Source organism: Erithacus rubecula (genome assembly GCF_903797595.1).
Source record: "Erithacus rubecula genome assembly, chromosome: 29".
NCBI classification, from domain to species: Eukaryota; Metazoa; Chordata; class Aves; order Passeriformes; family Muscicapidae; genus Erithacus; species Erithacus rubecula.
Genome location: NC_136681.1, coordinates 3,471,153 through 3,495,370, shown reverse-complemented (window position 1 = coordinate 3,495,370; position 24,218 = coordinate 3,471,153). Strand labels below are relative to the sequence as shown.

At 49.4% G+C, this 24,218-nt stretch overlaps 1 protein-coding gene across 1 annotated transcript in view; it reads left to right on the top strand.

The window, feature by feature from the left end:
• Window positions 1-4,307: 4,307 nt before the first annotated feature.
• The window catches only part of XPO7 (exportin 7), a gene marked incomplete at its 5' end in the record, with an annotated part of 39,136 nt that continues 19,225 nt past the window's right edge, over window positions 4,308-24,218 (top strand). The window contains 13 exons of the mRNA XM_079328978.1: window positions 4,308-4,493; window positions 5,341-5,367; window positions 6,919-7,012; window positions 11,612-11,778; window positions 12,897-12,962; window positions 14,134-14,238; window positions 15,757-15,922; window positions 17,200-17,273; window positions 18,239-18,358; window positions 19,264-19,410; window positions 20,082-20,254; window positions 21,210-21,403; window positions 23,898-24,003. Of these exons, the coding sequence (XP_079185104.1) occupies window positions 4,308-4,493; window positions 5,341-5,367; window positions 6,919-7,012; window positions 11,612-11,778; window positions 12,897-12,962; window positions 14,134-14,238; window positions 15,757-15,922; window positions 17,200-17,273; window positions 18,239-18,358; window positions 19,264-19,410; window positions 20,082-20,254; window positions 21,210-21,403; window positions 23,898-24,003 (1,625 nt within the window). The remainder of the gene's footprint in view (window positions 4,494-5,340; window positions 5,368-6,918; window positions 7,013-11,611; window positions 11,779-12,896; window positions 12,963-14,133; window positions 14,239-15,756; window positions 15,923-17,199; window positions 17,274-18,238; window positions 18,359-19,263; window positions 19,411-20,081; window positions 20,255-21,209; window positions 21,404-23,897; window positions 24,004-24,218) is intronic.

The window sequence follows — 24,218 nt, the reverse complement described above, 5'->3', positions numbered from 1 at the left end:
TGGCCCCAAACCCTTGAGAGTGACCCAAACCCTGAGAGTGACCCAAAACCCTGAGAGTGACCCAAACCCCTGAGAGTGACCCCAAACCCTGTGAGAGTGACCTCAATCCCTGTGAGAGTGACCCCAAACCCTGTGAGAGTGACCCCAAACCCTGAGAGTGACCCCAAACCCCTGAGAGTGACCCCAAACCCTGAGAGTGACCCCAAACCCTGAGAGTGACCCCAAACCCTGTGAGAGTGACCCTAAACCCTGAGAGTGACCCCAAACCCCTGAGGTGACCCCAAAACCCTGTGAGAGGACCCTAAACCCTGAGAGTGACCCCAAACCCTGTGAGAGTGACCCCAAACCCTGAGAGTGACCCCAAACCCTGTGAGAGTGACCCCAAACCCTGAGAGTGACCCCAAACCCTGAGAGTGACCCAAACCCTGTGAGAGTGACCCCAAACCCTGAGAGTGACCCCAAACCCTGTGAGAGTGACCCCAAACCCTGTGAGAGTGACCCCAAACCCTGAGAGTGACCCCAAACCCTGTGAGAGTGACCCCAAACCCTGTGAGAGTGACCCCAAACCCCTGAGAGTGACCCCAAACCCTGAGAGTGACCCCAAACCCTGAGAGTGACCCCAAACACCTGAGAGTGACCCCAAACCCTGAGAGAGTGACCCCAAACCCCTGAGAGTGACCCCAAACCCTGAGAGAGTGACCCCAAACCCTGAGAGAGTGACCCCAAACCCCTGAGAGTGACCCCAAACCCTGTGAGAGTGACCCCAAACCCTGTGAGAGTGACCCCAAACCCTGAGAGTGACCCCAAACCCCTGAGAGTGACCCCAATCCCTGTGAGAGTGACCCCAAACCCTGAGACTGACCCCAAAACCCCTGAGAGTGACCCCAAACCCCTGAGAGTGACCCCAAAACCCTGAGAGTGACCCCAAACCCTGAGACTGACCCTAAAACCCCTGAGAGTGACCCCAAACCCTGAGAGTGACCCCAAACCCCTGAGAGTGACCCCAAACCCTGTGAGAGTGACCCCAAACCCTGTGAGAGTGACCCCAAACCCTGGGAGAGTGCCCAAACCCTGAGAGTGACCCCAAACCCTGAGAGTGACCCCAAACCCTGAGAGTGACCCCAAACCCCTGAGAGTGACCCCAAACCCTGTGAGAGTGACCCTAAAACCCCTGAGAGTGACCCCAAACCCCTGAGAGTGACCCCAAACCCTGTGAGAGTGACCCCAAACCCTGAGAGTGACCCCAAACCCTGTGAGAGTGACCCCAACCCCTGAGAGTGACCCCAAACCCTGTGAGAGTGTCCCCAAACCCCTGAGAGTGACCCCAAACCCGAGAGTGACCCCAAACCCTGAGATGACCCCAAACCCCTGAGAGTGACCCCAAACCCTGTGAGAGTGACCCCAAACCCCTGAGAGTGACCCCAAACCCTGTGAGAGTGACCCCAAACCCTGAGAGTGACCCCAAACCCTGTGAGAGTGTCCCCAAACCCCTGAGAGTGACCCCAAACCCTGAGAGTGACCCCAAACCCTGAGAGTGACCCCAATCCCTGTTGAGAGTGACCCAAACCCTGAGAGTGACCCCAAAACCTTGTGAGAGTGACCCCAAACCCTGAGAGTGACCCCAAACCCTGAGAGTGACCCCAAACCCCTGAGAGTGACCCCAAACCCTGAGAGTGACCCCAAACCCTGAGAGTGACCCCAAACCCTGTGAGAGTGACCCCAAACCCTGAGAGTGACCCCAAACCCTGTGAGAGTGTCCCCAAACCCTGAGAGTGACCCAAACCCCTGAGAGTGCCCCCAAACCCTGAGAGGACCCCAACCCTGTGAGAGTGACCCCAAACCCTGAGAGTGACCCCAAACCCTGTGAGAGTGACCCCAAACCCTGTGAGAGTGACCCCAAACCCTGTGAGAGTGACCCCAAACCCCTGAGAGTGACCCCAAACCCTGTGAGAGTGACCCCAAACCCTGAGAGAGTGACCCCAAACCTGGAGAGTGACCCCAAACCTTGTGAGAGTGACCCCAAACCCTGTGAGAGTGACCCCAAACCCCTGAGAGTGACCCCAAACCTTGTGAGAGTGACCCCAAACCCCTGAGAGTGACCCCAAACCCTGTGAGAGTGACCCCAAACCCTGAGAGTGACCCCAAACCCTGAGAGTGACCCCAAACCCTGAGAGTGACCCCAAACCCTGTGAGAGTGACCCCAAACCTTGTGAGAGTGACCCCAAACCCTGAGAGTGACCCCAAACCCCTGAGAGTGACCCCAAACCCTGAGAGTGACCCCAAACCCTGAGAGTGACCCCAAACCCTGTGAGAGTGACCCCAAACCCCTGAGAGTGACCCCAAACCCTGTGAGAGTGACCCCAAACCCTGAGAGTGACCCCAAACCCTGAGAGTGACCCCAAACCCCTGAGAGTGACCCCAAACCCTCTGAAAGGAACCCTAAACTCTTTTTAATTAACCCCAAACCCTCAGAAATTGACCCCAAAACTTTAAAATTTAATCCTAAACCCTCAGGAATTGACTCAAAACCCTCTGGGAATGACCCCAAACCCCCTGAAATTTACCCCAAAACTCAAAAAAACCCCCGAAATTCCCCCCAAATCCCCAAAAATTGACCCCAAACCCTCTGAGATTGACCCCAAATCCCCAAAATCCCCCCAAAATTGCTGTTGTCACCACCAGAGGCAGCAAAACCCAAACCAGGCACAGCCTGGGGAGTTTCCCAAAGATTTTGGTGGATTTGGGGATTTGCAAAATCTGGGATAAACCAGAATTCCCAGGAGTTATTTGGGAATAAATCAGTCCTGGCAGGAATGAGGCTGAGCAGTTCATTAATTGGGAAAAAGGAATTCTGGATTTTCAGCAGGAAAATCCCAAATTTTCCTTGGAATTCGGGTCCCAAATTTGGGATTTTTGTGTTAAATCTTGGGTTGGGTGAGGTGGGAATGGGGAAATTCAAAGTGGGAATGGGGAAATTCAGATTTGTGGGGGTTGGGAATGTCCAACTCTCAAGGTTAAAGTTTAACTTTAAAACAGAATTTTGGGAAAAGTTCCAGAGCTGGAAAAGGGAATTGGGAACTCAGAGCTATTCCAGGAATGAGGTTTGGGAAAAGGATTTTTCCAATAAAAAAAATTTTAAAAATCCTTTTTTATTTTTTCTTGGGATTTTTCCTGGTCTGATTAAGCCCAAATGCATTTTTTTTTTTTTTTTAAGAATTTTTCTTGGAGAAGAAGCTCCAAAAAATATTTATGGATTTTTCCTGGATGTCCCAAAAAATATTTATGGATTTTTCCTGGAGTGATGAAGCCCAAATCCATTTTTAGTGGTTTTTTTTTTTTTTTTTTTCCTAGTTTGGTGAAGCCCAAAAAATATTTTAATGGATTTTTTCTTGGAGTGATGAAGAAGCCCTGAAAAAAATTCCCTGGAAGGGGAAATTTGGGAAATTCCTGTAAATCCTGCAAAATTCCTACAAAATTCCTGGAAAATCCCACAAAATTGTGGATTCCTGCAAAATTCTCATAAATAATAAAAAAAAAATCCTTTAAATTCCTATGAAAGTTTTGCAAAATTCCTATGAAATTCTGCCAAAATTCTTGCAAAATTCTAGGGAAGGGAAAAGGGGAAAGGAAAAGGGGAAAAAGCAAAACAAACACAAACTCCCTGCCAGGAGTCACCTGTGATCCCTGCTGCCCCTGAATCCTGTTTCCCATGCTGATTCCCACATTGCCTGATTCCTGCTCTAATTCCCACATTTCCCTGATTCCTGCTCTAATTCCCACATTTCCCATATTTTTCCCATATTGTTTCCTGCTCTAATTCCCATATTTTTCCCATATTGTTTCTTCCTCTAATTCCCATCTTTCCCATATTTTTCCCATATTTTTCCTGCTCCAATTCCCACCTTTCCCATATTGTTTCCTGCTCTAATTCCCACCTTTCCCATATTTTTCCCATATTGTTTCCTGCTCTAATTCCCACCTTTCCCATATTTTTCCCATATTGTTTCCTGCTCCAATTCCCACCTTTCCCACATTTATTTTTCCTGCTCTAATTCCCACCTTTCCCATATTGTTTCCTCCTCTAATTCCCACCTTTCCCATATTTTTTCCCATATTGTTTCCTCCTCTAATTCCCACCTTTCCCATATTTTTCCCATATTGTTTCCTGCTCTAATTCCCACCTTTCCCATATTTTTCCTGCTCCAATTCCCACCTTTCCCATATTTTTCCTCCTCTAATTCCCACCTTTCCCATATTTTTCCCATATTGTTTCCTGCTCCAATTCCCACCTTTCCCATATTTTTCCCATGTTGTTTCCTGCTCCAATTCCCACCTTTCCCACATTTATTTTTCCTGCTGTGGTTGCTGTGCAGAGCCTGGCCCAGCTGGAGAACCTGTGCAAGCAGCTCTATGAGACCACGGACACGGCCACGCGCCTGCAGGCAGAGAAAGCCCTGGTGGAGTTCACCAACAGCCCCGAGTGTCTGAGCAAAGTGCCAGCTGCTGCCTGGAGAGGGGCAGTGTGAGTACAGCCCCCAAAATATCCCAAAAACATGGAAGTACACAGCCCAAACATTCCCCAAAATCCTGGGGTTCCACAGCCCAGAAATTACCTGAACCGTGGAAATCGGTAACAGCCCCGAGTGTCTGAGCTCCTGCTGGAGGGGGGCAGTGAGTACAGCCCAAAATATCCCAAAAACATGGAATTACACAGTCCAAACATTCCCCAAAATCCTGGGGTTCCACCGCCCAGAAATCACCCGAACCGTGGAAATCGGTAACAGCAGCTGCTGCTGGAGAGGGGCAGTGAGTACAGCCCCAAAATATCCCAAAATGTCCTAAAAACATGGAATTACACAGCCCCAAAAATTCCCAAAATCCTGAAATTACACAGCCCAAACATTCCCCAAAATCCTGGGGTTCCACAGCTCAGAAATTACCCGAACCCTGGAAATTGGTAACAGCCCCGAGTGTCTGAGCTGCTGCTGGAGAGGGGCAGTGAGTACAGCCCCAAATATCCCAAAATGTCCTAAAAACATGGAATTACACAGCCCCAAAATATCCCAAAAACCTGAAATTACACAGCCCAAAAATTCCCCAAATCCTGAGGTTCCACAGCCCAGAAATCACCCGAACCGTGGAAATCGGTAACAGCCCCGAGTGTCTGAGCTGCTGCTGGAGAGGGGCAGTGAGTACAGCCCAAAATATCCCAAAATGTCCTAAAAACATGGAATTACACAGCTCAAAGCTTCCCCCAAAATCCCCCAAATCCTGGGGTTCCACAGCCCAAAAATTCCCAAAACTGTGGGAAGCAATAACAGCCAACAGTGTCTGAGCAAGTGGCAGCTGCTGCTGGAGAGGGGCAGTGTGAGCACAGCCCCAAAATATCCCAAAATGTGCTAAAAACATGGAATTACACAGCCCAAAAATTCCCAAAAATACTGAAATTACACAGCCCAAAAATCCCCCAAATCTTGGGTCTCCACAGCCCCAAAAATTCCCAAAACTGTGGGAAGCACAATAACAGCCCCGAGTGTCTGAGCTGCTGCTGGAGAGGGGCACTGTGAGCACAGCCCCAAATATCCTAAAAACCCCAAAATCCTGGAAATTGCAGACCTCAAATATTCAAAAAATCAAGGAATTCCACAGCCCAAAAATTCCCAAAAATCATGGGATTACACAGCACAAAAATTACCCAAAAACATGGAAACTGATAAAGCCAACAGTGTCTGAGCAAGTGCCAGGTGCTGCTGGAGAAGGACAGTGAGTACATCCCAAAATATCCTAAATATCCTAAAAACGTGAAATTACACATCCCAAAACTTCCCCCCAAAATCCTGGAATTGCCATGGATTGATAAATAACAAGTGCAGAGAGGCAGAGTGAGTACAGCACTGACATTCCCAAAAAATCCCCCAAAATCCTGGAATTCCACAGCCCAGAAATTCCCTAAAAATGTGGAATTCCTCAACCCTAAAGTTTCCAAAAATTCCATAAAAATGTGAAATTCCACATCCAAACATTCCTCAAAATCCTGGAATTCCATGGATTGATAAAGGATTTATAATGATCCCCCTGAACCTGCAAATTCCTGTAGGAACTTGGGAGTTTCATCCCAGAATTGTTGTAATTTTTGGGATTAAAATTCCTGCAAAAATCTCATAAATTATTGTAAATTCCTGCAAAATTCCTGTAAAAATTTGAGAGTTTAATCCCAGATTTGTTGCAATTTTGGGGATAAAAAAGTCCTGTAAATTCCTAGAAAAATCTTGTAAATTATTGTAAATTCCTGTAAAAATTTGAGAGTTTAATCCCAGATTTGTTGCAGTTTTTGGGATAAAAAATTTCTGTAAAAATCTCGTAAATTATTGTAAATCCCTGTAAATTCCTGGAAAATTCCTATAAAAACTTGGGGGTTTCATCTCAGAATTGTTGCAATTTTGGGGATAAAAAAATTCCTTTAAATTCCTATAAAACCCTGTAAAAATCTGAGGGTTTCATCCCAGATTTGTTGCAATTTTGGGGGATGAAAAAATTCCTTTAAATTCCTGGAAAATTCCTTTTAAAATCTGAGGGTTTAACCCCACAATTGTTGCAATTTTTGACATTAAAAATTCCTTTAAATTCCTGGAAAATTCCTTTTAAAATCTGAGGCTTTAATCCCACAATTGTTGCAATTTTTGACATTAAAAATTCCTTTAAATTCCTACAAAATCCTTCAAAAATTTGGGATTTTCCTCCCAGAATTGTCCCATTTTTGGGACGTTCTCAACGCGCATTGCCGAGTCAGGATTTACATCCCGACAAATTCGCTGCAACTTCCAGCTGGCAATTCCCAGCCCTTTTTACACTGCAGGAAAACTAAAAAATTCTCCATGTTTTAATGGTTTTTTTGGAATTTTTTCCCTGTTTTCCCAGTCCTCCTACTCGCAGCTGCTGGCAGCCACCTGCCTTACCAAGCTGGTGTCCCGCACCAACAACCCCCTGCCCCTGGAGCAGCGCGTGGACATCCGTGAGTGGGGCTGGGAATCCCTGGGAATGGGCACAGAAACACTGGGAATGGTGTGCAGAAACACTGGGAATTGGGCACAGAAACACTGGGAATGGTGTGCAGAAACACTGGGAATGGTGTGCAGAAACACTGGGAATGGTGTGCAGAAACACTGGGAATGGGCACAGAAACACTGGGAATGGTGTGCAGAAACACTGGGAATGGGCACAGAAACACTGGGAATGGGCACAGAAACACTGGGAATTGGGCACAGAAACACTGGGAATGGGCACAGAAACACTGGGAATGGTGTGCAGAAACACTGGGAATGGGCACAGAAACACTGGGAATGGTGTGCAGAAACACTGGGAATGGTGTGCAGAAACACTGGGAATGGGCACAGAAACACTGGGAATGGGCACAGAAACACTGGGAATTGGGCACAGAAACACTGGGAATGGTGTGCAGAAACACTGGGAATGGTGTGCAGAAACACTGGGAATGGTGTGCAGAAACACTGGGAATGGGCACAGAAACACTGGGAATGGTGTGCAGAAACACTGGGAATGGTGTGCAGAAACACTGGGAATTGGGCACAGAAACACTGGGAATGGTGTGCAGAAACACTGGAATGGTGTGCAGAAACACTGGGAATGGGCACAGAACACTGGGAATGGTGTGCAGAAACACTGGGAATGGGCACAGAAACACTGGGAATGGTGTGCAAACACTGGGAATGGTGTGCAGAAACACTGGGAATGGGTGCAGAAACACTGGGAATGGGTGCAGAAAACACTGGGAATGGTGTGCAGAAACACTGGGAATTGGGCACAGAAACACTGGGAATGGTGTGCAGAAACACTGGGAATGGTGTGCAGAAACACTGGGAATGGTGTGCAGAAACACTGGGAATGGGCACAGAAACACTGGGAATGGTGTGCAGAAACACTGGGAATGGGCACAGAAACACTGGGAATGGGCACAGAAACACTGGGAATGGTGTGCAGAAACACTGGGAATGGTGTGCAGAAACACTGGGAATGGTGTGCAGAAACACTGGGAAGGGCACAGAAAACACTGGGAATGGGCACAGAAAACTGGGAATGGTGTGCAGAAACACTGGGAATGGTGGCTGTGGAAACACTGGGAATGGTGTGCAGAAAACTGGGAATGGTGTGCAGAAAACTGGAAATGGGCACAGAAACACTGGGAATGGGCACAGAAACACTGGGAATGGTGTGCAGAAACACTGGGAATGGGACAGAAACACTGGGAATGGTGTGCAGAAACACTGGGAATGGTTGTGCAGAAACACTGGGAATTGGGCACAGAAACACTGGGAATGGGCACAGAAAACACTGGGAATGGTGCAGAAACACTGGGAATGGGCACAGAAACACTGGGAATGGGCACAGAAACACTGGGAATGGTGTGCAGAAAACACTGGAATGGTGTGCAGAAAACACTGGGAATGGGCACAGAAACACTGGGAATGGTGTGCAGAAACACTGGGAATGGGCACAGAAACACTGGGAATGGTGTGCAGAAACACTGGGAATGGTGTGCAGAAACACTGGGAATGGGCACAGAAACACTGGGAATGGGCACAGAAACACTGGGAATGGGCACAGAAACACTGGGAATGGGCACAGAAACACTGGGAATGGGCACAGAAACACTGGGAATTGGGCACAGAAACACTGGGAATGGTGTGCAGAAACACTGGGAATGGGCACAGAAACACTGGGAATGGTGTGCAGAAACACTGGGAATGGGCACAGAAACACTGGGAATGGGCACAGAAACACTGGGAATGGTGTGCAGAAACACTGGGAATGGTGTGCAGAAACACTGGGAATGGTGTGCAGAAACACTGGGAATGGGCACAGAAACACTGGGAATGGTGTGCAGAAACACTGGGAATGGTGTGCAGAAACACTGGGAATGGGCACAGAAACACTGGGAATGGGCACAGAAACACTGGGAATGGTGTGCAGAAACACTGGGAATGGGCACAGAAACACTGGGAATGGGCACAGAAACACTGGGAATGGTGTGCAGAAACACTGGGAATGGGCACAGAAACACTGGGAATGGGCACAGAAACACTGGGAATGGTGTGCAGAAACACTGGGAATGGGCACAGAAACACTGGGAATGGGCACAGAAACACTGGGAATGGTGTGCAGAAACCACTGGGAATGGTGTGCAGAAACACTGGGAATGGTGTGCAGAACACTGGGAATGGGCACAGAAACACTGGGAATGGTGTGCAGAAACACTGGGAATGGGCACAGAAACACTGGGAATGGTGTGCAGAAACACTGGGAATGGGCACAGAAACACTGGGAATGGTGTGCAGAAACACTGGGAATGGGCACAGAAACACTGGGAATGGTGTGCAGAAACACTGGGAATGGTGTGCAGAAACACTGGGAATGGTGTGCAGAAACACTGGGAATGGGCACAGAAACACTGGGAATGGTGTGCAGAAACACTGGGAATGGGCACAGAAACACTGGGAATGGTGTGCAGAAACACTGGGAATGGGCACAGAAACACTGGGAATGGGCACAGAAACACTGGGAATGGTGTGCAGAAACACTGGGAATGGGCACAGAAACACTGGGAATGGTGTGCAGAAACACTGGGAATGGGCACAGAAACACTGGGAATGGGCACAGAAACACTGGGAATGGTGTGCAGAAACACTGGGAATGGGGTGCAGAAACACTGGGAATGGTGTGCAGAAACACTGGGAATGGTGTGCAGAAACACTGGGAATGGGCACAGAAACACTGGGAATGGTGTGCAGAAACACTGGGAATGGTGTGCAGAAACACTGGGAATGGGCACAGAAACACTGGGAATGGTGTGCAGAAACACTGGGAATGGGCACAGAACACTGGGAATGGGCACAGAAACACTGGGAATGGTGTGCAGAAACACTGGGAATGGTGTGCAGAAACACTGGGAATGGCACAGAAACCACTGGGAATGGTTGTGCAGAAACACTGGGAATGGTGTGCAGAAACACTGGGAATGGGCACAGAAACACTGGGAATGGTGTGCAGAAACACTGGGAATGGGCACAGAAACACTGGGAATGGTGTGCAGAAACATGGGAATGGGCACGAAAACACGGGGAATGGTGGTGCAGAACACTGGGAATGGTGGCAGAACACTGGGAATGGTGTGCAGAACACTGGGAATGGGCACAGAAACACTGGGAATGGTGTGCAGAAACACTGGGAATTGGGCACAGAAACACTGGGAATGGTGTGCAGAAACACTGGGAATGGTGTGCAGAAACACTGGGAATGGGCACAGAAACACTGGGAATGGTGTGCAGAAACACTGGGAATGGTGTGCAGAAACACTGGGAATGGTGTGCAGAAACACTGGGAATGGTGTGCAGAAACACTGGGAATGGGGTGCAGAAACACTGGGAATGGGCACAGAAACACTGGGAATGGTGTGCAGAAACACTGGGAATGGTGTGCAGAAACACTGGGAATGGTGTGCAGAAACACTGGGAATGGTGTGCAGAAACACTGGGAATGGGCACAGAAACACTGGGAATGGTGTGCAGAAACACTGGGAATTGGGCACAGAAACACTGGGAATGGTGTGCAGAAACACTGGGAATGGGCACAGAAACACTGGGAATGGGCACAGAAACACTGGGAATGGGAACAGAAACACTGGGAATGGTGTGCAGAAACACTGGGAATGGTGTGCAGAAACACTGGGAATGGGCACAGAAACACTGGGAATGGTGTGCAGAAACACTGGGAATGGGCACAGAAACACTGGGAATGGTGTGCAGAAACACTGGGAATGGGCACAGAAACACTGGGAATGGGCACAGAAACACTGGGAATTGTGTGCAGAAACACTGGGAATGGTGTGCAGAAACACTGGGAATGGTGTGCAGAAACACTGGGAATGGGCACAGAAACACTGGGAATGGTGTGCAGAAACACTGGGAATTCTGCACAAAAATCCTGGGAATTCTGCACAAAAGTCCCAGGGATTGTCCCTAGGGCTCCCTGTCCCCCTGTCCCCAGGCTGGCTGCAGCACTGCCATGGCCCCTGTCCCTGTCCCCTGTCCCCCTGTCCCTGTCCCCTGCTGGCTGCAGCCCTGTCCCTGTCCCTGTCCCTGCCCTGTCCCTGTCCCTGCCCTGTCCATGTCCCTGTCCCTGTCCCTGCCCTGTCCCTGTCCCTGTCCCCAGCTGGCTGCAGCCCTGCCCTGTCCCTGTCCCCTGTCCCCCTGTCCCTGTCCCCTGTCCCTGTCCCCTGTCCCTGTCCCCTGTCCCTGTCCCTGTCCCTGTCCCTTGTCCCCTGTCCCTGTCCCCTGCTGGCTGCAGCCCTGCCCTGCCCCTGTCCCTGTCCCTGTCCCCAGCTGGCTGCAGCCCTGCCCTGTCCCTGTCCCTTGTCCCCTGTCCCTGTCCCTGTCCCTGTCCCTGTCCCCTGTCCCTGTCCCTGTCCCTGTCCCTGTCCCTGTCCCTGTCCCTGTCCCTGTCCCCAGCTGGCTGCAGCCCTGCCCTGTCCCTGTCCCTGTCCCTTGTCCCCTGTCCCTGTCCCTGTCCCCAGCTGGCTGCAGCTCCCCTCTTGCAGGTAATTACGTGCTGACCTACCTGGCCACGCGGCCCAAGCTGGCCACCTTCGTGACGCAGGCGCTGATCCAGCTCTACGCCAGGATCACCAAGCTGGGCTGGTTCGACTGCCAGAAGGACGAGTACGTCTTCAGGAATGTCATCAACGATGTCACCAGGTTCCTGCAGGTCAGCTTCCTTCCTCAGAATGCCCAAATTTACCAAAATCTGGGAGTTTGCAGGTGTTTGGTGCTCCTGTAGTGGTGATTTCAGCTGGGGATTCACAGGGGAAACAGATCCTGAAAAATCATGGAATTGTTCCTGGGTCTTCCCACCTTTTCACCAGGTTCCTGCAGGTCACATTCCTTCCTCAGAATGCCCAAATTTACCAAAATCTGGGAATTTGCAGGTGTTTGGGTGCTCCTGTAGTGGTGATTTCAGCTGGGGATTCACAGGGGGAACACATCCTGAAAAATCAGGGAATTGTTCCTGGATGTTCCCAGTTTTCACCAGGTTCCTGCAGATCAGATTCCTTCCTCAGAATGCCCAAATTTACCAAAATCTGGGAATTTTCAGGTGTTTGGGTGCTCCTGTAGCACTGATTCCAGCTGGGGATTCACAGGGGAAACAGATCCTGAAGAATCAGGGAATTGTTCCTGGGTCTTCCCACCTTTTCACCAGGTTCCTGCAGGTCAGGTTCCTTCCTCAGATTTCCCAGGATTCACCAAAATTTGGGAATTTTTAGGTGTTTGGGTGCTCCTGTAGCACTGATTCCAGCTGGGGATTCACAGGGGAAACAGATCCTGAAAATTCAGGGAATTGTTCCTGGATGCTCCCATTTTTTACCAGGTTCCTGCAGGTCAAATCCCCCCCAGAATTCCCAGGATTCACCAAAATCTGGGAATTTTCAGGTGGCCTGAAGGAGCTCAGGCTCCTCCACATTGGTGTTTCAGCCCAGGGTGAAGAGCTGAAAAATTTTGGGAGCAGGAATTTTGTTCCTGGATGCTCCCACATTTAGGATCCACTTTTTCCAAACTCAAATCCACCCCATGGATATTCCTGGGATTTCTTTCAACTTCCCTCATCCATCCTCTCAAAAAAACCTCTCAAAAAACTCATTTTTTTGTTGAGTTTTTTATTTGTTTGGTTGGTTTTTTATAATTTCTGTTTGGGGGAATTTTTTTTGCTTGGTTGGTTTTTTTTAGAATAATTATTAAATTCTTTCTAACCAATCATTTTTTCAAGGAAAAAACAAAGAAAAAAGGGATTTTTTTCCCCAAAACAAAGCTGTGCCTTTGCCTCCCCAGGACAGTGTAGAGCACTGCATCATAGGAGTGACAATCCTGTCCCAATTAACAAATGAAATTAATCAAGTAAGTGCTACAGCCTTCCTCAGTGAAGTAAGTGTCCAATTTTCTCATTCATATTGTTGTGTCCTGCCTTTTCCTGGGGTTTTTTTTTTGGGGAATTTTGCTGTCTGGGAGGGAATTTTGGGGTTTTTCTTTGGGGGTTATTTTGGGGTTTTTTTTGTGTTGAGATGTTGGGGGTTCCTGTCTGGAGGGGTTGTTTTGTTTCCTTGGTGTTTTCCATCTTTTCCCATGGTTTTGGTGTGGTTTTCTGGGATAAAAAAGGGGAAAAAATAAGGAATTATTGAGGGAGGATGATTGGGAAGAATTTTGTGTTGTCAGCTCCTTGTATTGAACAGGGATCCAGTGGCTGATCCAGAACTGATCCCAAAAATCCAACCTGGGTAATTCCATCCAGTTCCATCCCCTTTGGAGCTGGGAATTCCCATCCCTAAAATAAAAAAAACAAAAGGATTTTGCTGCTGATTTGGGGCAATACTGAAGAGAAACAAGGAATAAATTGGGAATGAAACCCCAGGATTGGGATTTATGCATCCCTAAAATCCCATAAAACAAAAGAATTTTGCCACTAATTTGGGGAAATACTGAAGGAAATCCCTAAAATTAGGACTGAACCCAACAATGAAAGCCCAAAAACCCCAAAAACCAAAAGGATTTTGCTGCTGATCTGGGGCAATACTGAAGAGAAACAAGGAATAAATTGGGGTTGATCCCCAGGGATGGGATTTATAAATCCCTAAAATTCCCAAAACCAAAACATTAAATTAGGACTGAACCCAATTAGGACTGAACCCAATAATTAAATTAGGACTGAACCCAACAATGAAACCCCAGGAATGGGATTTGTGCATCCCTAAAATCCCAGAAACCAAAAGGATTTTGCTACTGATCTGGGGCAATACTGAAGGAAATCCCTAAAATTAGGACTGAACCCAATAATTGAATTATGACTGAACCCAGTAATTAAACCCCAGGAATGAGATTTGTGCATCCCTAAAATCCCAGAAACCAGAAGGATATTGCTGCTGATCTGGGGCAATACTGAAGAGAAACGAGGAATTTATGGGGGTTGATCCCCCTGGGATGGGGTTTATCCCTGTGGGGTCGGGGTCCTGCTGGGTCTGGGGGCTCAGGCTGCATTTCTGGGGGTCCCAGAGCTCTGCCCCCTCCCCCACAGGCAGACACGAGCCACCCCCTGACCAAGCACCGGAAAATCGCCTCCTCCTTCCGCGACTCGTCGCTCTTCGACATCTTCACCCTGTCCTGCAGCCTGCTCAAGCAGGTCTGGGATGGGATTGGGGCTTTGGGGTTTGGGGGTTTTGGGGTTTGGGAATGGGGCTTTGGGGTTTTGGGAATGGGGTTTTGGGGGTTATTAGGGAATGGGGTTTTGGGGGTTCTTTAGGGATTGGGGTTTTGGGGTTTATGAGGGAATGGGGTTTGGGGTTTATCAGGGATTGGGGTTTTGGGGTTTGGGAATGGGGCTTTGGGGTTTGGGGATTGGGGGTTTGGGGGTTTGGGAATGGGGCTTTGGGGTTTGGGGATTGGGGTTTTGGGGTTTGGGAATGGGGCTTTGGGGTTTTGGGGGTTTGGGATTGGGGCTTTGGGGTTTTGGGGTTTGGGGGTTTGGGGATTGGGGTTTTGGGGATTTGGGAATGGGGCTTTGGGGTTTGGGGATTGGGGTTTTGGGGTTTGGGAATGGGGCTTTGGGGTTTTGGGGGTTTGGGATTGGGGCTTTGGGGGTTTGGGGGTTTGGGGGTTTGGGAATGGGGCTTTGGGGTTTTGGGGGTTTGGGATTGGGGCTTTGGGGGTTTGGGAATGGGGTTTTGGGGGTTTGGGAATGGGGCTTTGGGGTTTGGGATTGGGGTTTTGGGGTTTGGGAATGGGGCTTTGGGGTTTTGGGGGTTTGGGAATGGGGCTTTGGGGTTTTGGGGTTTGGGAATGGGGCTTTGGGGTTTGGGATTGGGGTTTTGGGGTTTGGGAATGGGGCTTTGGGGTTTGGGATTGGGGTTTTGGGGGTTTGGGAATGGGGCTTTGGGGTTTTGGGGTTTTGGGATTGGGGCTTTGGGGTTTTGGGGTTTTGGGATTGGGGCTTTGGGGGTTTGGGTTTTGGGGCTTTGCGGTTTTGGGGGTTTGAGAATGGAGTTTTGGGAATGGGGCTTTGGGGGTTTGGAGTTGAAATCTTGGGGGTTTGGGAATGAAGCGTCAGGATTTTGGGAATGAAACTTGAGGATTTTGGGAGTGCAGCCGTGGGATTTTGGGAATGGGGCATTGGGGTTTTGGGATTGGAACCTTGGGATTTTGGGAATGGAGACTCAGGATTTTGGGAGTGAAACCTCAGGGGTTGTGAGGGGTCAGACAGAAAAGAGGATTGTGTGTAAGGAGAATTCCAGGATTTCCTGGAACCTTTAATCCTCAATCCTGAGCAGTTCAGGGAGAAAAATGAGAATCCTGCCTATCCTCCCTGTGCTGAAAAACCTCCAGAATTCCCTTTACAAACCTCACCCGCTGCTCATTCCACAGAGCCCTATCCTTGTTAAAATGAAATCCTGCCTTGCAGAAAAGGGAATTTGTGTTTAATGAAAATTCCAGGATTTTGTGGATTCCTTAATCCTCAATCCTGAGCAGTTCAGGAAGAAAAATGAGAATCCTGCCTGTCCTCCCTGTGCTGAAAAACCTCCAGAATTCCCTTTACAAACCACACCCGCTGCTCATTCCAAAACCTCTCCCTACTTCAACTAAACCATTTCCTCAACCCAACTTGACTTTTCCCATTTTTCCCTGAATCCCATGTTTTCCCCAGGCCTCTGGGAAGAACCTGAACCTGAATGATGAGAGCCAGCACGGGCTGCTGATGCAGCTGCTCAAACTCACCCACAACTGCCTGAACTTCGATTTCATCGGCACCTCCACGGACGAGTCCTCAGACGACCTGTGCACAGTGCAGATCCCCACCAGCTGGAGATCAGGTGAGCCTGCAGCACTGGGAAATGCTCAAATATTCTGATTTTCCATGAATAAACCCCAGGAGTGCAAAGCCAGGGGTTAAACTCAGCCCTAAACCCGCCTCGTTCATTTTTTAGGGGATTTTATCTTTGTCCTTTAAACCCCTTTTTCCCCTCCAGGCTAGTTCCAACAACCAGAAAAAATGGATTCTTTATTCTCCCAAAAAATAGGGAGTGATTGGTACCTTTTTCTCACTTGGAAAATGATCAAATATTCTGATTTTCCATGAATAAACCCTGGCTGTGCAAAGCCAGGGGTTAAACTCAGCCCTAAACCCGCCTCGTTCATTTTATGGGGATTTTTCTTTGCTTTAAAACCCCTTTTTCCTTCCAGGCTTGTTCTTTATTTTCCCCAAAAATAGGGAGTGATTGGTACCTTTTTCCTACTTGGAAAATGATCAAATATTCTGATTTTCCATGAATAAACCCTGCCTGTGCAAAGCCAGGGGTTAAACTCAGCCCTAAACCCGCCTCGTTCATTTTATGGGGATTTTTATTTCCTTTCAAAACCCCTTTTCCCTTCCAGGTTTTCACTTCTTGTTCCAACAGCCGTGAGAAATTGATTTTTAAAATATTAGAGAATAATTGGAAAATGCTCAAATCCTGGGATTTTCTATAAATAAACCCCAGGCTGGGGGTTAAACTCAGTCCTAAAACTCACCTTGCTTATTTTTAAGGGATTTTTCTTGGATTTTAAAATTCCTTTTTCCTTCCAGTCTTTCACTCGTTCCAACAACCAGGAAAAACAGATTAAAAAAAAAAAAAAATAGGGAATAATTTGTCACATTTTTTCCACCTGGAAAATTCTCAAATCCTGAGATTTTCCAACCCAGGTTGAGGGTTAAACCCAGCCCTAAACCCTCTGTTAATTCTTTTTTTTTTTTGCTTTTTCTTTCCAGTCTTTCACCTTTCATTCCAACAACCAAGAAAAATGTGGGGTTTTTTTTTAAATTAAAGAATAATTTGTCACCTTTCCCCCACATGCTGCTGTTCCCAGCAGGCATTTGACAGGCACAGATTGTGTTCCTAAAATACTCAAATTCCTAAAATACTTTCCTGTCATCCTCTCCCCAGCAGTTTCTGGGGAAAAGCATTTGGGTTAAAAATATAAAATTTTGGGAGTTTTTATGTTTGTTTTTTTTTTTTCTTGGGGTTTGTGATGCTTTGCTGTGCTAAATCCATGATAAAATTAAAGATGAAACCCGTGAAAAATGGAGATAAAATCTTCTTTTCTCTTGCAGCATTCTTGGATTCCTCGACCCTTCAGTTGTTTTTTGATCTTTATCATTCCATCCCTCCTTCATTTTCTCCTCTGGTAAGTCCAGGGTTGATTTTCCTTTATTTATTTTATTTCAAGGGACATTTGCTGGGGATTCACTTTGTGCTGAGAATTTTGAGGCATCTCCAAGGTTGGATTTTCCCTAAAAAAGCATTTTTATTGTTGGTTTTTTTTTTGTTGGAATTCCAACCTCTTTTCTCCTCACTCAGTTTGGAATCTCTTTGTTCATCCCCTCCTGTAATTCCTAAAAAAAATCCTAAAAACCACAGCTGGGAACAAATCAAGGAATTTAATTTCTTCTCCCATTTTTCCAAATCAGGCCATGTCCCATTGGGATGAAAGGGCCAAGAGCACAACTGAGATAAAAATTTGATTATTTCTTCTGGAAAAATAAAAAAAATGGGTTATTTCTTCTGGAAAAAATAAAAATTTGGATTATTTTGTCTGGAAAAAAAAATTTAAAAGCCCTTTAAGATGTTTATCTGATAAATTTTTGCCATAATTAAAGCTCAATGAAAACAAGGCTGAGAGGGAAGAGCCTTCAGAAGGAATTTTTCCATGGAGACTCCACGTTTTTCTGGTGGAGATTTAATGGCTAATCCTGAATTTTGAGCTTTCAGGAGAGATTTGAGGTGTACAAATCCTTTTTTTTAATAGAAATCTGAAATTATTTCCTGGAGGTGTCCAGGGGAAGCCACAGCACTCAGAGCTGTGGGCTGGCTGAGGATCACAGGCTGGATTCTGACCTTGGAGAGCTTTTCCCACCTCTGGAATTCCATAATTCACAGATTTGGGGGATTTTGGAGATTTTGGGGATTTTTGGGATTTTTCCTGTTCCTTTGAGCGCTGTGATTTCTTTTTCCACTACGAAGCCAAAGGAGCTGTTTGATCCTTCAAGCATCACCAAACCTCCATCCCTGCTGTTGCCATGAGAGGGGAAATGCCTTTATTTCCTTATTCCCACCCCAATTTTTGGCTTTATTCCCATTTTTTTTGGTCAGGTTTTGTCGTGCTTGGTGCAGATCGCCTCCGTGCGCCGCTCGCTGTTCAACAACGCCGAGCGCGCCAAGTTCCTGTCCCACCTGGTGGATGGAGTGAAACGGATCCTGGAGAACCCCCAGGTGAGGGCAGGGGAGCCTCTGGGTGCTCCCCATCACATCTCATCCCAAAAAAACCCTGCTCAGCTCCCAGCATCTCATCCCAAAAAATCTTGGGGATTTGCCAAGCTTGGACGCTTGAGAGTTGGGCAGCGTTGTCCTGCTCGTCCCTTTTCCTGCTGCCAGGGGAGGTCATGGTGGGATTGGGAACAGTTTCTCCACTGGAAGAGAATTTAGGAACTGGAGCCATCCCTGGAAATGCCCAAACACCAGGAAATGTGGCAATTGCTGGCTTGGTTTAATGGGATCTGTTGGGATTTGTTGAGACTTGGATTGTTCTCTGAGCTGGCTCTGATTGTGAGATGATCCAAGCCTATGACAGGGAATTAAGGACTGGAACCATCCCTGGAAATAGCCAAAAACCAGGAAATCTGGCAATTGCTGACCTGGTTTATTGGGATCTGTTGGGAGCTTGGATTGTTCTTGGAGCTTTCTCCAATCTTGAGATGATCTGAGCCTGTGGCAGGGACAGCAGAGCTGTTCCTGTAGGAACAATTTCTCAATTGGAAGAGGATTTAAGGACTGGAACCTTTTCTGGAAATACCCAAACACCAGGAAATGTGGCAATTGCTGACCTGATTTATTGGGATCTGTTGGGAGCTTGGATTGTTCTTGGAGCTTTCTCCAAATCTGAAATGATCTGGGCCTGACAGGGAATACAGAGCTGTTCCTGTAGGAACAATTTCTCTCCATTGGAGGAAGATTTAAGGACTGGAACCTTTTCTGGAAATGCCCAAACACCAGGAAATGTGGCAGTTGCTGACCTGGGTTATTTGGATTTGCTGGGAGCTTGGGTGGTCCCAGAGCTGTCTCCAGTTCCAGGAGGGCCCATCCCAGCAGTTCCTGATCCCCTCCTGTCTCTGTCCCAGAGTTTGTCCGACCCCAACAATTACCACGAGTTCTGCCGGCTGCTGGCGCGCTTGAAAAGCAACTACCAGCTGGGAGAGCTGGTGAAGGTGGAGAACTACCCCGAGGTGATCCGGCTGATCGCCAACTTCACCGTCACCAGCCTGCAGGTACGGCCCCGCCCCGCCCTGCCACGCCCTGCCCTGCCACGCCCTGCCACACCACGCCCTGCCACACCCAGCCCTGCCCTGCCACGCCCTGCCCTGCCACACCCAGCCCTGCCCTGCCACACCCATCCCCACCACGCCCTGCCACACCCAGCCCTGCCCTGCTACGCCCTGTGCTGCCCTGCCACACCCTGTGCTGCCCTGCCCTGCCACACCCTGTGCTGCCCTGCCACGCCCATCCCCACCACGCCCTGCCACACCCTGTGCTGCCCTGCCACACCCTGTGCTGCCCTGCCACACCCTGCGCTGCCATGCCCTGCCCCTCCCAGCCCTGCCCTGCCACACCCTGTGCTGCCCTGCCACGCCCATCCCCACCACGCCCTGCCACACCCAACCCTGCCCTGCCCTGCCACACCCTGTGCTGCCCTGCCCTGCCCTGCCCTGCCACACCCCGCCCCGCCTCTTTGGCTTGTTTACCTTCTCTTTTCCCCCTGGAAGTTCTGGGAATTCTCTCCCAACAGCGTGCTCTGAAATTCCTGAGTAATTTGGCAACCAGGCCGGTGAAAGGAGCAGAGCCTTCAATGCCTTCCAACCCAAATTCTGTGGGGAAAACTCAAACCAAACCACACCAATCCTGACTCCGTGCCTATTTTCCCTTCTCCCTTTCCCTGCAGCACTGGGAGTTTGCCCCCAACAGCGTGCACTACCTGCTGAGCCTGTGGCAGCGCCTGGCCGCCTCGGTGCCCTACGTCAAAGCCACGGAGCCGCACATGCTGGAGACCTACACGCCCGAGGTGACCAAAGCCTACATCACCTCCCGCCTGGAGTCCGTGCACATCATCCTCAGGTCAGCCCCAGCTCCCTGCCAGCCCCTCCTGATGGCCCGGCTGGGAAATGGGGGAGAAAGTGGGGGGAGTGTGGGGAAAGTGAGGCTGTTCCTGCTGGGAATGCGGGAATGGCTGGGAGGTGGGAGGGGGTGAGTTTGAAACCCCTTCCAGGCCAAATTCTGTGGGAAAAACTCAAACAACACAAATCCTGACTCTTTGACTTGTTTTCCATCTCTTTTTCTCTCTGGAAGTTCTGGGATTTTGCTGTCAGCAGTGTACTCTGAAATTCCTGGTTATTTGGTAACCAGGCTGTTAATGGCTGGAAGTTGGAAGGGGATGAGCTTTAAGTATGTTCCAGGCCAAATTTTGTGGGAAAAACTTCAATCAAACACCACAAATCCTCATTCTCTGATTTGTTTTCCATCTCTTTTTCTCTCTGGAAGTTCTGGGATTTTGCTCTCAGCAGTGTGCCCTGAAATTACTGGTTATTTGGTATTTGAAGGTGGAAGGAGCTGAGCTTGAAACCCCTTCCAGCTCAAATTCTGTGGGAAAAGCTCAAATCAAACAACACAAATCCTGACTCCTTGGCTTGTTTTCCATCTCTTATCCCTTTGGAACCTCTGGGAATTTTCTGGCTGCTGTGTGCCCTGAAATTCCTGGGTAATTTGGCAGCAAGTGAGAGGTGGAAGGAACTGAGCTAAAACGGGTTTATCTGGGAGCAAACGGATTCATTTGGGAGCAAATGGATTTATTTGAGATAAAACGGATTTACTTGGGGAAAAAATTAATTTCTTTTGAGGGGAAATTGATTTCTTTTGGAGAAAAAGTATTCATTTAGAAGAAAATAGATGTATTTTGTGGGAGCTCTTCCCAACCCGAAGCATTCCGGGATGCCGTGAGTTCCCAGGTGCAGCTCCCAAAGCAGAGCAGGGATTGCTGGCACTCAGTGCTGCATTTTCCATGTGCTGATCCCAGGGATGGCCTGGAGGACCCTCTGGAGGACACGGGGCTGGTGCAGCAGCAGCTGGACCAGCTCTCCACCATCGGCCGCTGCGAGTACGAGAAGACGTGCGCGCTGCTGGTGCAGCTCTTCGACCAGGCAGCCCAGTCCTACCAGGAGCTGCTGCAGAGTGCCAGCGCCAGCCCCATGGACCTGGCTGTGCAGGAAGGTCAGCCAGGGCCATAAACCCTGGAAATCCCACCCCAGATCCCATAGATCCCACCCCAAATCCCATAGATCCCATCCCAGTGCCAGCGCCAGCCCCATGGACCTGGCTGTGCAGGAAGGTCAGCCAGGGCCATAAACCCTGGAAATCCCACCCCAGATTCCATAGATCCCACCCCAAATCCCATAGATCCCACCCCAAATCCCATAGATCCCATCCCAGTGCCAGCGCCAGCCCCATGGACCTGGCCGTGCAGGAAGGTCAGCCAGGGCCATAAACCCTGGAAATCCCACCCTAAATTCCATAGATCCCACCCCAAATCCCATAGATCCCACCCCAAATCCCATAGATCCCATCCCAGTGCCAGCGCCAGCCCCATGGACCTGGCCGTGCAGGAAGGTCAGCCAGGGCCATAAACCCTGGAAATCCCACCCCAAATCCCATAGATCCCACCCCAAATCCCATAGATCCCATCCCAATGTCAGCGCCCAGTTCTACCAGGAGCTGCTGCAGAGTGCCAGTGCCAGCCCCATGGACCTGACTGTGCAGGAAGGTCAGCCAGGGCCATAAACCCTGGAAATCCCACCCCAAATTCCATAGATCCCACCCCAAATCCCATAGATCCAACCCCAAATCCCATAGATCCCATCCCAAATCCCATAGATCCCATCCCAGTGCCAGCGCCAGCCCCATGGACCTGGCTGTGCAGGAAGGTCAGCCAGGGCCATAAACCCTGGAAATCCCACCCTAAATTCCATAGATTCCACCCCAAATCCCATAGATCCCACCCCAAATCCCATAGATCCCACCCCAAATCCCATAGATCCCACCCCAAATCCCATAGATCCCATCCCAGTGCCAGCGCCAGCCCCATGGACCTGGCCATGCAGGAAGGTCAGCCAGGTCCATAAACCCTGGAAATCCCATCCCAGATCCCATAATCCCATAACCCTGTGCCCATTCCCAGCCTGGCTGACGTGGCTGGTGTACGTCATCAGCACCATCCCATGGATCCCATCCCATCAATCCCATGGATCCCATGGATCCCATCAGTCCCATAGATCCCATCCCATCAGTCCCATGGATCCCATCCCATCAATCCCATGCATCCCATGGATCCCATCAATCCCATGGCACCCATCAATCCCATGGATCCCATGGTCCCATCAATCCCATGGATCCCATCCCATCAATCCCATGGATCCCACAATCCCATAACCCTGTGTGTGTCCCCAGGCTGACTGATGTGGCTAGTGTACATCATCAGCACCATCCCATGGATCCCATCCCATAATCCCATAGCCCTGTCCCCCTCCCCAGGCCGTCTGACGTGGCTGGTGTACATCATCGACACCATCCCATGGATCCCATGGATCCCATGGATCCCATCCCATAATCCCATCCCATAATCCCATGGATCCCATCCCATCAATCCCATGGATCCCATGGATCCCATCCCATAATCCCATGGATCCCATCCCATATTCCCATCCCATAATCCCATGTTTTCCCAGGCCGGCTGACGTGGCTGGTGTACATCATCGGCGCCATCCCATGGATCCCATCCCATCAATCCCATGGATCCCATCAATCCCATGGATCCCATCCCATCAATCCCATGGATCCCATCAGTCCCATGGATCCCATCCCATAATCCCATCCCATAATCCCATCCCATAATCCCATGTTTTCCCAGGCCGGCTGACGTGGCTGGTGTACATCATCGGCGCCATCCCATGGATCCCATCCCATCAATCCCATGGATCCCATCAATCCCATGGATCCCATCCCATGTATCCCATGGATCCCATCCCATAATCCCATCCCATAATCCCATCCCATATTCCCATGTTTTCCCAGGCCGGCTGACGTGGCTGGTGTACATCATCAGCGCCATCCCATGGATCCCATCCCATCAATCCCATGGATCCCATCAATCCCATGGATCCCATCCCATCAATCCCATGGATCCCATCAGTCCCATGGATCCCATCCCATCAGTCCCATGGATCCCATGGATCCCATCCCATCAGTCCCATGGATCCCATCCCATAATCCCATCCCATAATCCCATGCCATAATCCCATGTGTCCCCAGGCCGGCTGACGTGGCTGGTGTACATCATCGGCGCCATCCCATGGATCCCATCGATCCCATGGATCCCATGGATCCCATGGATCCCATCCCATAATCCCATAATCCCATCCCATATTCCCATGTTTTCCCAGGCCGGCTGACGTGGCTGGTGTACATCATCGGCGCCATCCCATGGATCCCATGGATCCCATGGATCCAATCCCATAATCCCATCCCATGTATCCCATGGATCCCATCCCATAATCCCATAATCCCATCCCATAATCCCATGTTTTCCCAGGCCGTCTGACGTGGCTGGTGTACATCATCGGCGCCATCCCATGGATCCCATCCCATAATCCCATGGATCCCATGGATCCCATCCCATAATCCCATAATCCCATAATCCCTGTGTCCCCAGGCCGTCTGACGTGGCTGGTGTACATCATCGGCGCCGTCATCGGGGGCCGGGTGTCGTTCGCCAGCACGGACGAGCAGGACGCCATGGACGGGGAGCTGGTGTGCAGGTCAGGGCAAGGGGATGGGCTGGGGAACGTGGGATTCAGGAGCGTTGGGAATGTCTGACTTGGCAACACTGGGCTTGGAAATATTGGCAATTGTTTGGAATGTTTGATTCAGGAAGATGGGGAATTGTTGGGAATATTCGGCTTGGAAATATTGGCAATTATTTGGAATGTTTGATTCAGGAAGATGGGGAATTGTTGGGAAGATTCAGCTTGGA